At 35.2% G+C, this 19,043-nt stretch overlaps 1 protein-coding gene across 2 annotated transcripts in view; it reads right to left on the reverse strand.

The window, feature by feature from the left end:
• Window positions 1-19,043, reverse strand: part of LOC115210876 (ran-binding protein 9) — a 184,866-nt gene that overhangs the window by 106,391 nt on the left and 59,432 nt on the right. For both annotated transcript variants that reach the window (XM_029779643.2, XM_029779645.2), the window contains exon 2: window positions 827-938. In XM_029779643.2, the coding sequence (XP_029635503.1) occupies window positions 827-938 (112 nt within the window). The remainder of the gene's footprint in view (window positions 1-826; window positions 939-19,043) is intronic.

The raw sequence follows: 19,043 nt of genomic DNA on the forward strand, positions 1-19,043 counted from the left end.
GAGAGACACCAAGGAAAACCTAAGGAGAAATAGTGAAGACTGACTTCAAGAGGCTGAAGCTCACAAAGGAGTTGACAAAGGGACTCTGATAAGTAATAAAATGCTGTGCTACAAAAGACTTGCCCTACTCAAATGAGCATGGCAAAATGGTTGTAAAATGTTGGTGGTGGTAGTAGTGGTGGTTCAAATGTTTATTCTTTACATTTGGGTCTTTCCCATTCATTTGCTCATAACATTCTCTCACCTTCATCTCACTGTCTGTGAAATAATAAATGGTAATACACTGGATCTGTTCATACTCAATCCCCAGCATCTTTCATCTTTACTACTGTGATTCATCATTGTGTGCTTGTGTGTGTATGCACATACATGCACGAGTGCGTGCACATGCACACACATTCACGTATGTATGTGTGTGAGTGTGTAAACCCCTTCCTTTCTATCAATTGGACATATGAATATGCACACATAATTGTATGTATGCAAGTTTTTATAATAATGATACATAATGCCTGTTGAATTTGTGCACATGTATAACCATTGCAGGCAGGTTTGGCGGGTGTAGAATAGATATATCAATGTGCATTCATGCAAGCTCCTATTTGGACATACATCTGCATATAAATGAAGACATGAGCATATGTGCCAGGATGTGCATTGATATTATTAATTCTGTGGTTGAAATGTATACATTCCTCCAATCACTGTTAGCACAGTGAAACAGAATTAAACCACTAATTACAACAACAGCAGCAACCCCACCATCACGATCAATACCACTGCCAACAACAACAACAACATACAAATGATTTTAAAGATTACTTACCCATCTCTTCCTTTGCTGATAATTTTTACTTCAAAGTAATATATACCACAAGATGCAGGTATTGGGTGGGTAGATCTCACACTGGCTGCATCTTTGGGAATTTTCCCAATCCCTGAAAAGATAAAAAAACATGAAATATGGTGAAGAACAAATGAACAACATTCTAAAGTACATGCATTAAATATATAACAATTGGATAATATCGAAGCCAAATGCAAACTCAAGGAATTTGACCTACAATAATAGAGGTTTTCAGCATTTCAACAATGCCAAATATTGCCAGATTCGTTTGTAAAAGGCAACAATGTAGGTTCCTCTCTCTCTCTTTACTTAATCTAATTAATGACTCAACATTGTTAAAGATAACAAATGAGAAGTGTAGTTAAAAATAAACTGCCAATAATTTTCAACTGAAGACTCACAAATTTTTTTTTACTATCTTCCTTGAAGATAGGCACATGTGTAGCGGCATGGTAAGCTGTTTGTTTTCCAACCATATAGTTCCAAGTTCAATTCAACAGCATGGCACTTTGGGCAAATGTCTTCTACTAGAGCCCCAGGCCAACCAAAGCCTTGTGAGTGGATTTGATAGAGGGAAACTGAAAGAAACCAGCCATATATAGATGAACATATCTTTTCTTTTATCTTTTACTTGTTTCAGTAATTTGACTGCAGCCATGCTAGAGTATATACCTTGAGAGGTTTCAATTGAACATATCAACCCCAGGATTTTTTTAAAGCCTAGTACCTATCCTAGTGGTGTCTTTTGCTGAACCACTAAGTTATGGGGATGTGAATGCACCAACACCAGTTGTCAAGTGGTGGTGGGAACAAACACATACACACACACACACACACACACACACACACACACACACACACACACACACACACAACAGGCTTCTTTCAGTTTCCATCAACCAAATCCACTCACAAGGCTTTGGTTGGCCTGAGGCAATAGAGACACTTGCTTAAGGCACCACACAGTAGGACTGAACCTAGAACCATGTGGCTGGGAAGCAAGCTTCTTACTACAAAGTCACATCTGCACCTCTACACTGCCATGCTTGTGCCTCCACACAGGTACACCTGCACCTCCACTCAGCCACACATATTTTGTGTGTGTGTGTGCACGTGCCTTTGTGCTTGTCTGCCACTGCCACTTGACAATTGGCAGTGGTCTGTTTACATCCCCGTAACTTAGCAGTTTAGCAAAAGAGACAAGGTGCTATGCCTAAAAAAAAATACTGGGGTCAATTTATTCGACTAAAACCCTACAAAGCAGTGGTGTCCAAACATGACTGCAGTCCAATGACTGAAACAGTAAAAAGATAAAAGATAAAAACTCAGAATTAAATGGTTAGCATCTATGCAACTTCTCTGCTGAAACATGTAATTAATTTGTTCTTATCAAATGAAATGACTTTCACTATGTCATTTTATTCTAATTTTGATTCTTGATTCTATAAGTTCCATAATTCATTAAGCTGTTGGGCACAATGAAATCTATTGTGATGTTTTATATTTCAAATGTATCAACCTGGTGAAGCTTTTCCTCTTCAATCCTTTAGTTACCAAATTTCTGTTGAAATACATTGCTTTTGTTTCAATTATTTTGAGTTAAAATGTCGTTATTGGGCTAAGTAAACAAAAATCACACACTTCTCTTGTAGTGAAAGTTAAATTGTTTGGGCCATGAACACAGAATTGCAAGATCTATTAGATAGCTTTTTCCTCTCTGAGATATACACCCAAGCCTAATATTACACATTAGCTAAAAACTCGTCAATTCTACGTGTTTGGGTCATGGACACAGTTTGGAGACTATTATTAGAAGATTATTAGAATCAAGTGACCCATTAGCCAATGAGCTGACATCCCCATCAATTTCACTAGCTGTAACACACCAGTCACTAAAACTATGGTTTATGTTATGCATTGGCCATATAGAGAGAATACAGAAAGTTGCTTAAAGGAAATAGTCATTACTTGCTTTAAATGGGCTGAAACTAGTTATTACTCACACTTCACATTAAAATGTCTGCCTGAGAAAGGCAATCGGCTATCTGAGTTTGTAAAAATATGCCACTTGTACAGGCCAGGAAGAATAGTCATGAAGCAATTCGAAAATGAGAAAAGACAAGTCTTTTGCTATGTGGGATTCTCTCTCTCTCTCTCTCTCTATATATATATATATATATATATATATATATATATATATATATATATATATATATAGAGAGAGAGAGAGAGAGAGAGCATGTAATTTAAATTGAAGGAATTAATTTATAAATATAAACACACTGTTTGCACTAAAGAAAAATGAAAAACAACTGATATGTCAGAGTTGTTTAATTCAGACCACCCTTCAAAACAACAGATTACATAACAACAGAGATAATACAGTGAGAGAACAGAAATATAGATACAAGGTGAGGCAGTATTCAACTTACATCAGAATTTAAGAAGGTTAATGACCCATGTTTGAGTGTGTGTGTGCAGACACACATACATAAAAACAAGTGTGTGTATCTGTGTGTACACACACACACACACACACACACACATATATATATATATATAGATGAAAAATAAAAACATTTACTAGTAAACATATAGTAATATAATACTTTCAAAACATGGTAAAACAGAAAATTACATCAAAAAGTATTCAACATGATAAATATCAATAATATAAAAAAGAAGAATAACATTTTAAAGTTAATTTGTTATTACTTTGTAATAACAACTTTATAGTCTACCTACTTAGTCATCATGACTACTACTTCAGAAAATTTAATTGCACCTTATTGACACCACAATACCAAAATACTAAAAATACAAGGTTTATCAATTCAACAGTAGTTTTGTAAGATTGTCATCTTTAACTAAGATACCAGTCTTACAAAACTTAAGAGGAAAGTTCTTATAAATTACTCTCACCAATCCCAATTATATTTGATTTTATACATAATTTTTAAAAATATTTTCAGTATCTTAAACATACAGTAAAAAAAAAAAACATCTTTAAAGTAACTAAATATTTATCTAATATAGGATATCCACAAAAAAAAATACTTAAAAAAGAAAACGCGCTATGAATACCAACTAAAGCAACTTCAAACAAATTTTATAACAACATATTAATTCTCCATTAAAAATTAATAAAACCTTCCAGTAAAAGTTTTTATTCATTTTCCCCAGAATTCAAAAAACTGTTAGATAATTAAATAATACAAACTTAACGCAATGTTAACTACATTATCATTAAAAGTAAATAAATTACCTAACGATATCAAACACACATAGTACATAAGAAAACAAGAGTATACCCATGAAGTCTAAATGTAAAATAATAAAAGTCAGCAAACCAGCATGTTCATAGGTGCAGATGTAGTTTTGATGTTAAGAAGTTTGCAGGCATGAATGCATGATTACAAAGTCTGCTTTGCAGTCCTGTGGTTTTGGGTTTAATCTCTCTGCATGGCAACCTAGGTATCTTTTACTCCAACCCTGGGCTGACCCATGTCTTGTGAGTGAATATAGTAGCTGAAAACTACAGAAGGCTAGTCGTGTTTATATAAGAGTGAGTATGTGTTTATGTGTGCATGTGCATGTATGCACACACAAGCGTGCATGAATAACATTCTATGTTTGTTGTCACATAAGTGAAACAATGATTATGCTCACAATACTTGTTGATGTTATGAGTGGTTTCTGTATTTTCAAAGACTTCTGGGAGACAAAAATCTCTTACTTGAAAAACATGGTTTGGCACTAGGAAGAGCATCTAGCCTCAAAATCCTGGTTCAAATAGTTCTCTATAGCATAGAAAAGTGGGCATCAAAAGAAACCAACAAACAAACGCATGCATAATGCATGAAATTTAATAAGGGGGGAAAAAATCAGGATCAAAACAGGGAGCTGAGGGATAATACTCAAGTACAAGGAACAAGAAAAAGAAATGCAACAATGGACCTGTGGTAGCCTCGTGACATCTAACAACAAATATTTACACTTCATTTATTGTCTCATGTTATGAAACACTGTATACTTAGTAAATACATCCAATGGCAATTGTTACTTCTGTTAGCATACTGGTGATGAGTGACTAGACACTCTATTGTTTAAAAGTGACTAGTTTCAAAAATTGCAATTTAAAATGTTAATTAACAGAGATATTAGGGTTGCAATAAATCATTCAGGCACAGACATGGCTGTGTGGTTAAGAAGCTAACTTTGCAACTACATGGTTTCAGGTTCAATCTCTTTGCATGGTACCTTGGGCAAGTGTCTTCTACAATACCACAATACCATCAGGCCAACCAAAGTCTTGTGAATGAATCTGGTAGGTGGAAACTGTGTGGATGCCACTGTGTGTGCATTCACTCTCCCACACTTCTTGACAACTGGTGTTGGTTTATTTACAGCTCCATAACTTAGTAGTTCAGCAAAAGAGACTACTAGAATAAGTACCACACTTAAATATAAGTACTGAGGTTGATTTGTTTGATTAAACCCTTCATAGCAGTGCCCTAGCATGCAAGGCTGTGGAGTCAGAGTTGTGGAGTCAGTAAAAGTATACCAACTCTAATTCCGACACAGAATGTCTTTATTCTTTAATATAAACCAGTTATAACATATAGGCCTACTCAAAGTACAAGCATATGCATATGCTTTATGAGATATGTAGACCAGGAGTTGGAGTCGGAATTGGGGGTGAAGTTTTTTTTTTGTTTTGACTCCACAGCCCAGCCAGCATGGCTGCAATCCATACATATATTTAACTGGTTGTACTCAGAGTTTGCATCACATAAAAAGATAAAATATATCACCAATTTTTAGAACAAAAACTAGGTGATTGCATTGTACTTGATTTAAATGCCATATCAACATGTCTTTGGTAGCAAACACACACACACACACTCTCTCTCTCTCTCTCTCATTTAAAACTGTACTTTCCACCTTTTCTTTAATCAAGATCACATTATTCTTGAATATATATGGTGAGATACTATTTGAAACAAAGCGTCATATTTTTAAATAGATCTGTCAACATATTCCAGTCACCTAAAACTATATTCCTTGAAAAGCAATGTTTATTCTATTTTATTTAATGGGTCACTGTACCAATTTTAAAATTCTATTGTTAAAATACTAATATTGTGTATATGAAAAGGCTAACGACCTGATACTGCTTGTTCAAAACATGTTTTCTTGTCCTCCAGCAAAATCAACCAATGTTATCTATAAAGTTACACTGCTCAGTTATAAATTTCACACATACAAGAGTTCATTGATTCATTTCTTTGTTTTAACATCTGATTTTCCATGCTAACATGGCTTAGAACGAAAGAGTTATTTTGAGGCAGGATTTTACAGCTGGATGCTCTTCCAGTTACCAATCTTAACTTGTTTTTAAAGGAAAGGATATGTTCTTCTTTATTCCAAAATAAAATTAACCCTTTGGTTTAAACCTTTGGCATTTAAACCAGCTATATCTAGTCCAAATATTCTATCTGCTTTATATTCAAGCCAGCCAGATCCAGCCTCTCACACCCTATCCTACAAATCGACTATAAAGATAAACAATTACATCATCAAAATCTTGAATCTATAAGATAATGCATGATTAATTCAAAACTATGTGAATAAACAAGCATTGCATTTGACACAGTAATGTGAATGCCAAAGGATAAAGCTATAAGTCTTTTCTCAATATTTCTAGAAAAATCCATATCAACATAATGTCTTTGGTAGCAAACACACACACACATACTATCTCTCTCGCTCTCTCATTTAAAACTGTATCCTTCCATCTTTTCCAAAATTCATCAATTTCACTGTTGCCATGAGGATCTAACTATTCTCAGTGTAACCATGTAACAGAACACTTCATCCCAAATGATTCTTTCAACAGTTGTGTGCAAGAGAGAAGACTGTGTTGGTTTGATCATGAGGTTCATGTGGATGAGGACAGCTGCATAAAGAAGTGCCAAGCTCTAATTGTGGAGAGTACTTGTGGAAGGACTAAACCCAGGAAGATGTGGGGAAGAAGTGGTGAGAAAGGATCTTCAGATGCTGGGTCTCACTGAAGAAATGACAAGAGACTGGGTGATGTGGCAATTTGCTGTGCTTGATAAGACATGTTAAGCTAAGTAAAATCATTGTCTTCCACACATACAGGCTTGTTCTTTCAGGTGCCAGTGCCCCTTAAAAAGCACCTGTGCTGGTGCTGCATTAATGCAACAATGTTGGTGCTGCATAAGCACACCCATGTCACTGGCACATAAAAAGCACCCAGCACACTCTGTTAAGTGGTTGGCATTAAGAAGGGCATCCAGCGGTAGAAATCATGCCACAACAGATAGTTGTAGCCTGGACAGCTCCCTGTTAGCTAGTTCCATGTCAAACCATCCAACCCATGCCAGCATGGAAAGCAGATGCTAAACAATGATGATGAACAGTTGATTGACTACTATTACCTCCAAAATGACTGGCAATAGAAACTTCCATCACCCAGTAGTTCTTCAAATCATCAACCATTACTCACTAAACTCCAGCATAGTTTCTATAAATGAAAATCAACTAGTGATTGTTTTTCTTGTTCTTTTGGATTGGAAATTTCCTATCAAGCATCAAGGATAAACTTTTTGAATGCTATTGCAGCTAATCCTTTTTTTTTTTATTAATGATCCTTTCTATTATTAATATCCTCTTATCTGTTAATGAGAGAACCACAGCTGGCCCAATTGATAAAACTTGAGTTTACTAGCTGACAGTTGATAACCTGAGTACCAGTGAACTAACTGGTACCATGTGGTAGTGCAACCCACCAGCAGAAGCACCAAAAACAGTATATGACTGATATTTTTGCATTGCATTATTCATCATTCTTATCTTTTAAACTTGGGTGGGCCTGCAAAGATCATGAAAGTGACCCCTCTACCATCAACTATATAATTACAAAATTGTGCAAATTGAATCCATCTTAAACTTGAAAGCTACTTCATAAGCATGGATTGTCAAAAGCTTATTTCTCTTATACATTAAATATTAACCAAGGTAATATGAAATTAATATTGAAAAAAAAAATTAACATTTAAAAATTTCTTTAAAAATTTCCTTATTTTATATTACATGTTTCCATGTGTATTTAAAATCCTTTTCATAAATAAAAAAAAAACATTTTTCAATGGCATTTTAGAACTGGTGTCACATTAGCTAAAACTTTAAATTTCAAACTGAATATATTCATGAGAAGGTAGAGTTTATGCAATCAAAAGTTTGAAACACTTCAGTGTCTCGAAATCCCTAGGACAATGTTCTTCAAGGTAAAATACAACGGCAATTAGAGAATTCATATTCAAATGAGCTGGCATGTATTAAGAATAGATAGGCGCAGGAGTGGCTGTGTTGTAAGAAGCTTGCTTCCCAACCACATGGTTCTGCATTCAGTCTCACTGCATGGCATCCTGGGCAGGTGTCTTGGGCCAAACAAAGCTTTGTGAATGGATTTGGTAGACAGAAACTGAAAGAAGCTCATCATATATAGATACATGATATGCTGTGCCTGAGAAGACCCATGAAGCCAAGTGATATCATAGTCATAGCTGATGCTGGTGTCACATAACTGGCATCTGTGCCAGTGGCATGTAAAGAGCACCTTTTGAGTGTTGGGTCTCATGGAGACAAAGTGGCTGAGTTCCTTTTCAGCGCTGGGCTTCAGGAAGGCAAAGCAGCTGAGTTCCTTTCAAGTGTAGGGCCTCATGGAGGCAATGACCGAGACCTTTGGCATTATGTCATGTTTGAGAAGAAGCCCCATCAAGCTGAGCAAAATCATAGTTGTGGCAGATACTAGTGTCACACAAATGGTCCCCTTGACAGTGGCACATAAAAGCACCCATTACACTCTCAAAAAGGTTAGCATTAGGAAGGGCATCCAGCCATAGAAAACCATGCCAAATCAGACTGGAGTCTGGTGCAGGCTTCCAGCTAACCAACCCTGGTCCAACTATCCAACCCATGCCAGCATGGACAATGGACATCAAATGATGATATATACATATGCATTTGTGTGTCTGTGTTTGTCTGCCCACCATTGCTTGACAACCGATGTTTGTGTGTTTATGTCCCCATAACTTAGCGGTTTGGCAAAAGAGGCTGATAGAATGAGTACTAAGCTTACAAAGAATAAATCCTGGGGGCAATTTGTTTGACTAAATATGGTGCTCCAGCATGACCGCAGTCAAATGACTGAAACAAGCAAAAGAACATGTTATTGTCTATATTCACATTGTTTTACATGCACCTAATGAATTATCAACTTGGCAGACATCAGTACACATCACTTAATCATATTTTATTTTATTTTTTATTTGTTTTAGTCATTAGACTATGGCCATGCTAGAGCACCACCTTGAAGAATTTTTAGTCGAATGAATTGATCCCAGTACTTATTTTTTACAGCCTTGTACTTATTCTATCAGTCTCTTTTGTCAAACCACTAAGTTACGGGAAAGTAAACACACCAACAACGGTTGTCAAGCAGTGGTAAGGAACAAACACATACTGGGCTTTTATCACTTTCTGTCCACCAAATTCACTCACAAGGCTTTGATCAACCTGAGGATATAGTAGATGACACTTGCTCAAGGTGCCACACAGTGGGACTGAACCCAGAACAATGTGGTTAGAAATTAAGCTTCTTACCACACAGCTGATTTCTATAAACAAAAACCACAATTCTTGTTTAGTTTCAGTGATCTGGGCTAGCTTTGACTGAAGAGATGCACAATGAGGTCAAAACCACATTGTGTAACCTTCAAGTATGAATAGGTATGTTATTGTTTATGATCATCAGTCTATTTCCTCTTTATGATATCCTCAACATCCAAACACATCATTATTCTCACTATTAAGTTCCACCAAAACACTTCTAATTTGTCTAATTGACTTTGTAGCCAGAAAGAAGACAGGAATAGATGGATGGATACAAGATTAATTTACAAATTGTAAATACGAAATGTAACAAAGAGAAACTGAATGCAATAAATGCATAAATTGATAATTTATAAACAATGAAGATTTTTCAGTTTAGCACAGAGAGAACAATACAAGACAATCAATAAAACAACAGACTCGTTAACTTTTTAGTATTAAAAAATGTTCTCAAAGATAAAATGATTTCACTACATTAAAAAAGGGGGTGGGGAACAAAAGAAGTCAACCTTCAGCTAGTTATGCATTCTATTAAGTGAAATAAATTGTTTCCAAACCAGTCCCTTAATAGTATATTATAAAGGATATAATAAATGTAATAGACTGTTAAAACAGTCTATTACTCACTCATCTCTATGCAGACAATAGAAGGATTTTCAATTGACACTGGGCTGCTAGATTTTCCACAGTTCTCAATTACAATTGCTTCAAACATCTCATTCTAAGTTAAAATCAATTGGATAACAAAAAAAAAGAAGCAACAGATTTATGCTATAAACCTCTTTTTCCTCATGTATCAAATGCTGCCAATTTTTTGAGTAAATTGTGTGTGTGTGTGTGCACGCGTGCATGTGAGGGATATTTTAAACAGAACTGTAATACTGACTGAATAAATAACTAAAGATTTATTTCTTTATATATTTATTTTGCTCTTACGAAAGGGTGTTTTAACTAACTAGGAAGAAATAAGTGCCAAGTATGTAAATACTTAATTGTACAGCTCATATCTATTTCCTACAGAAATATAAGCAACTTGTATTTGTGTGTGTGTATGTGTGTATATATATATATATATATATATATATATATATATATATATATATATATATATATTATACACTCACACACTTAACATAGATACATCTATTTATACACATGCATACATACATACACTGAATTTATGTTAATGATAGAAATGCTCTAGAAGCTAATTACAGTTGAGCCTATTAACACTTTGCTCCTAAACCTGGGTGTCATACCATTAAGGCCTAAACACCATCCCTGATGCTGTACTAAACCTACTCTAATCATAGCTTCCATCAATAATTTTCCTTAAATTAGGAGGAAGTAACTCAATCCTTTCATACAAGAGCATGTGTAGGTACACACACACACACACACACACCACACACACACACAGAGAGAGGCTTGCTCTCTCCTCACTTACACACATACAAATCAAATGAACTTATGACATTTCAAAGATTTTATAATGGAGGTGGAAAGCTAAGCCATTCATATGAGAAAGTAAACTGATATTTTTTGCTCTAGGTTTCAAATGCAGCAAGGATGACACTTTCGAACAGACAATAAATAACAACACACACTATCTAGCATTTTCTAACAGTCAATACAAAGTATTGATAGGTTTAAATAGGAAAAAGAGGTGGGGGGGGGAGACTGAGCAAAGATACTTTTACATAGAAATCAATGCAAAAATACTATTGACAAGAATTCAACACACACACACACACACACACGTGTGTATGTGCATGCAAACACAGACACAAGAAGAAAAAAAGCCTACCAACTGAGACGAAACGTATAAAGATACTTAAATTATCCAAAGCAAAAATCTTTTTTGAATCACAAAAGACACTCTAAAAAGAAAAAAAGTAAATAACTAGGGAGAGAGAAAAAAAGATTTATTGTAGATTGTTATTAACAAATTCCAAAATATGTCAGAGAGAAAGAAAAGGGGGATAAAAAGGATCTATATAATAAATGTGATTTATATTCAACAATATCCTATTTCAGAAAACCTGAAATTTCCACTCTGCTTTAATAATAATAATTCTCTGCTATTATAATCATTAATTCTATATGTTTTTGTGATATGATCATTATTATTATTATTATTATGGAGGGAGGGGTAAAATTGGTGAAGCAGGAATCATTAGCATGCCAGACAAAGTGCTTAGCAGATTTCATCTTTACATTCTGAGTTCAAATTACACAGAGATCAACTTTGCCTCTCATCCTTTCAAGGTTGATAAATTAAGTATCAGTGAAACACTGGGGTCGATGTAATCAACTAGTCCCCTCCCAATAAATATCAGGCCTTGTGTCTTTAGTAGAGAGGGTCGTTGTCGTCATCATCATCATCATCATTATTTGGAATTGGCACAATCAGTGAAGCAACAGACTTAGTATTACTCTTTTTTACTCTTTACTCTTTTACTTGTTTCAGTCATTTGACTGCGGCATGCTGGAGCACTGCCTTTAGTCGAGCAAATCGACCCCAGGACTTATTCTTTGTAAGCCCAGTACTTATTCTATCGGTCTCCTTTGCCGAACCGCTAAGTGACGGGGTAGTAAACACACCAGCATCAGTTGTCAAGCAATGCTAGGAGGACAAACACACAAACACACACATACACATATATACATATATACGACAGGCTTCTTTCAGTTTCCGTCTACCAAATCCGCTCACAAGGCATTGGTCGGCCCGGGGCTATAGCAGAAGACACTTGCCCAAAATGCCACGCAGTGGGACTGAACCCGGAACCATGTGGTTGGTTAGCAAGCTACTTACCACACAGCCACTCCTGCGCCAGTATCTTAGTGTTTAGTTATATCTCTTTAGAATCTGAGATCAAATACTGTCAATGTCGATTTTGCCTTTTGATTTTCTGAGGATCAACGAAATAAAGCACCTGTGGAAACACTAGAGGGAAATATCATCCAGTATAATCCTCTCCCCAAAATCTGTGATCATGAGTCCATGTTAAAAATCAATCTTATTATTATTATTTTTATTATCATAATAATAATTATTATTATTATTATTAAGCTAATGTTCTTTTGAGGTTTGGTGACAAGTCTCCTCAAATCCCAAGAATCTTAGAATTCTTGCAAAATACAGGATGATACTTTTCAGCAGGTCAACAGTACAAGTCTCAATTCCATAACTTCAGTCTCTTGGGTAGCAGTTTGGGTATTGTATCAAATGACCAATTATCACGTGTATAATATAACTGCTGTTTTAGTTACCCACAGTCTCTTCAGCTCTCTGGCTAGGTCCTGATATTTCTCTTTTTTTTTTTCAATTTCTTTGGTATCAACTCTTTTATCATTAGGAATTATAAAATCTATGATCTTACACAGTTTGTTTATTGTTTCTTCTACAACCATATCTGGTTTCCTTGTTTCAATAGTATGGTCAGTCTTTATAGGGAAGTCCCTATTATCATTATTATTATATTATCATTATCATTATTATTATTTTATAGCTGCTTCAAGATCAATTATTATAATAGCGGTGACGCATAGGCAGAATCATTAGAGTACTGTTTTGCACTATTTAGTTATGGCCTTTTATGTTCAGAGTTCATCTCTGTCTTTCATCCTTCCAATGAAACACAATACCAAGTCAAGTATTGGAATTGATTAAACTCTCTTTTTACTCTTTTACTTGTTTCAGTCATTTGACTGTGGCCATGCTGGAGCACCGCCTTTAGTCGAGCAAATCGACCCCAGGACCTATTCTTTGTAAGCCAAGTACTTATTCTATCGGTCTCTTTTGCCGAACAGCTGAGTTTCGGGGACGTAAACACACTAGTATCGGTTGTCAAGCGATATTGGGGGGACAAACACAAACACACATACATACATATATACAACGGGCTTCTTTCAGTTTCCGTCTACCAAATCCACTCACAAGGCTTTGGTTGGCCCGAAGCTCTAGTAGAAGACACTTGCCCAAGGTGCCATGCAGTGGGACTGAACCTGGAACCATGTGGTTGGTAAGCAAGCTACTTACCACGCAGCCACTCCTACGCCTAAACTCTCTACAAATTTCTAGTCTTCTATCTATAACTTACTGTTGCCTTTACTTAGGAAGTGACAAGGCATAAATGATAGATGTTTGGACTAAATGCTCTACAATATTTAATTCCACTTTATATCCCTTAAGAGTCAACAGAACAAGTATTAATTATGTACTAATTTTGATTCAAATGACTACACTACCACTCCCTTACAAATTACCAATATCATGTCCATATAAAATATTACATATAAATTCTGTATATGCAAGTATTTAACAATTTGTGGGTTATAATCCCTAGAGAGAACAAACATATCTAACAAACAAAGGAACTGGGATTTCAACTTAAGTGGGTCTCCTTCCAGTGTAGTTAAAATTACATGCACACTCTTTCAGACTGTTTATCTAGCAATTAATACCTACAGTAGATTAACTGGTGTAGATTAGGCAATTGACAGTTAAGGAAATTTACAACACAGAGACATGTGTACTAAGAATATATTTTTATCAATAAAGACTCAGGCATAGCTGTATGGTTAAGAAGTTTGCTTTCCAACCATGTGGTATTGGGTTCGGTCTCATTACATGTCACCTTGAGTAAGGGTCTTCTACTATAATTCCAGGCTCACCAAAGTCTTGCGGGTAGATCTAGTAGATGGAAATGGAAAGAAGCCATATATGTATGTGTATCTTTGTTTAGACTGCCACATTGTAAAGCAAGTGTCACTGCCATACAGTGCTGTTCATTAACAATGTTCCATGAAATCATGTCTGGCCATTGAGAAATATTACCTTATTTGGAAACAGGTGAATGTTGGTGACTGGAAGAGTACCCAGCCATAGAAAATCTGCTTCAACAAATTCTGTCTCACCATGAGAGCATGGAAAAGTGGATTTGATGATGATGATGATGAAGAAATAATTGTCTTCCATTTAATTACATTGAGGTTTTAAACAAATAAATTGAAGGACTGAATGGTGGTTACAGGGTTTCTGCTGTCAGTGACAGATCATCATCATCATCATAACATCCACTTTTCCATGCTCACGCAATTCAAAAAGAATCCACTGAGGCAAATTTTCTACAATCAGCAACCTTTTTGTTGCCAACCCTCACCTATTTTCAAGCAAGTAATATTTTCCCAAAACCAGGTATGTTTTTTTTTTTGTTTGTTTGTTTTTTTCCCTCCCAGCATGATTGGAAGCAAATAACATTGCTTGTATGATGATAACATAATGTCAAGACAAGGAGATATAAATATACACAACAGACTTCTTTCAGTTTCTGCCAGCCAAATTCCTTCACAAGGCTTTTTTTGGCTAGGGTCTATAGCAGAAGACGTCAGCCCGAGTTGCCACACAGTAGGACTAAACCCAAAATCATGTGCTGGGAAGCAAAATTGTTAGCCATACCATCATGTATGTTCCTATCTATAATTTTTTCTGACTGGCTATATATAATGCCCAGTATCGATCGATTATTTCCATGGTGGTTTTATCTTAATGAGAGTAATTGTCAACAATATTGTCATTACTAATAATGGTTATCAACATCATTGTCATTAATAATAGTTATCCATATGATCAATACCATTATCAATATCAATGCCAAATCTCATTATCAAATTTACTGCCATTATCATTAGCAACAGTGTCATCATATAGTTAGCAACATAGTTGTCAATGACAATGTCAACACTGCTGTCAATGGAACATTTTAAAATAAAGCTGTTTGAGAAGTTTGACACCAGCCACACATTTCTGTATATGCTTATTGGAAGAGGGAAAAAAACAACTTTTTTATCTTAAGACTGTCCTTTGTACAAAGTGGAGAGAATCTACAGATACTATTGGTCGTAGAGACTAGCAAGTAAATATCAAAGCTCAATTTTTAGCATGTGAGAATTATAATAATAACTTTTAATAATATTACTAAAATTAACACAACAGTTTGTGAGGATTCAGTCCTTCAGTGAACAAAAAAACAAACAAACCAAAGTCTACTTCTGTGAGACTTAAAATAAGAGCATACAGAGGGATACAACTTGATACTCTAAAGCAGTGTTTCTCAATCATTTTTTAACCTAATGCTTTTGATTCCTACTTTATTTGGATGAACCTTCCTAGACATTCAATGTTAAAAAAATCCCATTATATTTTTATAATATTATTAGGAATTGTTTCAAAATAATGAAAATATTTTGTGTATTGAAGAAGTATAACCAATTTATTGCAGATAAATTTTAATAACAAAATTTTATATGGACCCCTAAGAGCCATATGAACCACTGCTCTTAAGCAACAGTCTATATTTCTTAGGGTTTCTCATACTAGCACAATTTGTTAGAAAAGATTACTTATATTTTACTGACTTCCAAAGGACAAAATGTATATCGAAGGAGTTGAACTCAGGATACAGAGATACATACTGCATTTATTCAAGTATGAAGTGAAAAAAATTTAATATAAAAGATCACAGTCAGAATTAGGGATTAACATTATAATCAGCGTAATAAAAATAAGAAAAAAGACAAACATTAAACCTATGGAAATGAAGAAACTGAAAGCAGTAGCCCCGAGATATCTAACAACTTATACACTTCACTGCCTGCAGTTATTTATTAAACACTGCATACATAGCAAACACATCCAATGGCAACGCTTCACTGTAATCAGAAACATTATTGATAGTGTGGTCATACATACTGTTGTTGAAAAGGGATTATTTATAGGATTACAATTTAAAACATGGAAGTTACATTACTGATGTATGCTAATTGCAAAAAGGAAAAAAAAAAAGACAATAAAAAAAAAACCTTTGGCCTTTATATAACAAAAGTATGGTTGTAGAAAAGAGATATAATGCTACAGTGCAACATTTAAACTCAGAATTTAGTCGAAATTTAAACTTAATCCTTTGCCTGTCTAAAGCATTATCATAAATTTATCTGAAATATCCATGCTTAGTCAGCCCTTGTTTCATACATTCAGAGTAACATAAAGTAAAGTTACTCTGGTGGTTGAAAAAAACTGGTTGTGTGTATCATGCATGATGCATGGGTGCCAGGGAAATATGTCTTGTGTGTCACATGTGATACACAGAACAGGCAAAGTTTAATGTCATGAAAGATATGATGATAAACTGTATTACCAATTTTTTAGATACGAAAATTGGTCATATACTGGAGATAACATAGAAATTGAGTAAATATGATACTAAATACTCTGCCTTGTAAATAACTGCAGCTGTAACAATAATAATCTCTGTTTAATAATAGCTTAATATAAATGCCAGTTAGTTTATCGGTTGATTTCTCTCCAGTTATGCTTTACACCATACAGATGAGAGAGAAAGAGAGAGAGAAAGTAAAAAAGTAGTTAATATAAGAGGTGCAGGTGAGTGTACATATAAGGCTTGGTGGCAGGCAATGAGTAAAAGAATGCTGCAGGCACACACATAGCATCATAGAGGAGGTGGCGTTAAATGATAGAATAATTGGCTGTAACTGAAAAAAGCTCTGCAGTAGTTAGTATTTATTGTAATGAATATTTTTCTTTGATGCTTTTCAGGTTAGATGCGCATCAATAAAGGACTTTTTTTTCTTTTTAGCATTAATCACTAGGGTATTTACTAACTTGAGAATTTATAGCAACCTGTTCCAAATGAACATACTACTACAATTACTACAATATATATTTTGGCCACCGTGGGTAATATGAAATATTGCATACCTTATTCATTAATTTACCCATTGTAGTAAATGTATACTTCCAAAGTTACCTGTTGTATGACATGGGTAACATTCTAGTTATATAAATAAATTACATCAATGGGTTTTCAATTCTTGCCTAATCTTTTAGAAGTAGAATTAAACTTCCAATAAAACTAAATGCAATATCCTTCCAATTGCATGTTTATAACATATACAACCAAGTCATAAAAAGAACAAATTCATGGTAAATTTCATTAACTGAATTAAGATTTGATGGATTGCCTGTTGTTGTACAGGGTGGGGCAGAGGACATTTTTGGAATGGCTATTACTCAGCCCCAGGGGGAAGGACATGTCTGACAGGTACCATTTGGTCTGTGGTGTCTTAGCATATTTTTTTTTCTTTTCAGGTGAAGCCATGCCATTGTGGACGATAGAGCAACCCCTTTTTTGCCTACGACAGGTACTTGAAGAATAACGAGTCTGTCACAGCAGTTCAACATGAGTTTCAGTGCCACTTCAACATTCATGAAATCAGGCTGTTCCCACCTGTAACACAATCTTATGTTCGATGAATGCACTTTGTACATGAGGTACACTAATGAATAGGGGATCGGTGGTGATGCTACAAACAGTACGGACACTGAAAAATGTGGAACGCATCTGACACGCTTTGATACACAGTCCTGAATCACTCTGCTCAGAGGCATTCCATTAAACTCGGCATCAGTAATCGATTAGTAAAGCATATTTTGCATCAGGGCCAGCATTTCTACCAATACAAATTGGTCAATGGACAACAGTTGAAACCATGGGACTATACAAAGTGGCATAACTTTGCACATCAAATGGAAGCAATTTTTGAGACAAATGACCACCTCATTTTCATCTCAATGGTATGGTGAATCAACAGAACTGTCATTATTGGGCTCTTGAAAATCCAAGAGAACTGCCCGAAAGACCAATGCACAGCCAAAAATGACGATCTGGTGTGCTTTTAGAAAAGCTGCCATCATTGGGCCTTACTTTTTTTAAGACAATAATGGAGATGCTGTTCCTGTGAACTGGTGGTAGGGAATGGAGGATAAAATGACTGCTTTATCTAGTAGCCATGTAGAGGTTTCCTTTGCTGGTTTGTGATTAGTTTAGCTGAGTCATACAGGTCTGGGCACTGTTAAACTGAGCAACTCATAAAATTTGTCAACATTATCATCACTATTAATGTCAACTTTTTCATGGGTCAGATGGAATTTGTTGAGGTAGATTTTCTTCTACAACTGAATTCATTTCCTGTTTCTAATTCTCACCTGTTTCCAAGTAAGACAATATATTTCCTCCATGACCAGACATGTTTTTCATGGAAAACTGGAAATAAACAACCTCTTTTATGAACAGTGATGCTCATTTACAATCATGTCTGTCCATGCCAAGATAGACAGACAGACAGACAGACAGATACACACACACACACATGCATACATATGTGTGGGTACGTATATGTGTGTGTTTATGTATATGATTAGCTTCTTTTAGTATCTATCTACCAAATATACACATGAAGTTTTGGTTGGTCAGGGCTACAGAAAACACTTGTAAAAGGTGCTGTGTAGTGGCACCTTGGGCAAGTGTCTTCAACTAATGACCTTGCCAAATTATAGATTATAAGAATACAATCATTAAATATTATTTTATTGGTGTGTCTATTATCTGAAAGAAGAAAAACTTGTAGGGGA

This window comes from Octopus sinensis, linkage group LG4, assembly GCF_006345805.1.
Source record: "Octopus sinensis linkage group LG4, ASM634580v1, whole genome shotgun sequence".
In the NCBI taxonomy this organism is placed as follows: Eukaryota; Metazoa; Mollusca; class Cephalopoda; order Octopoda; family Octopodidae; genus Octopus; species Octopus sinensis.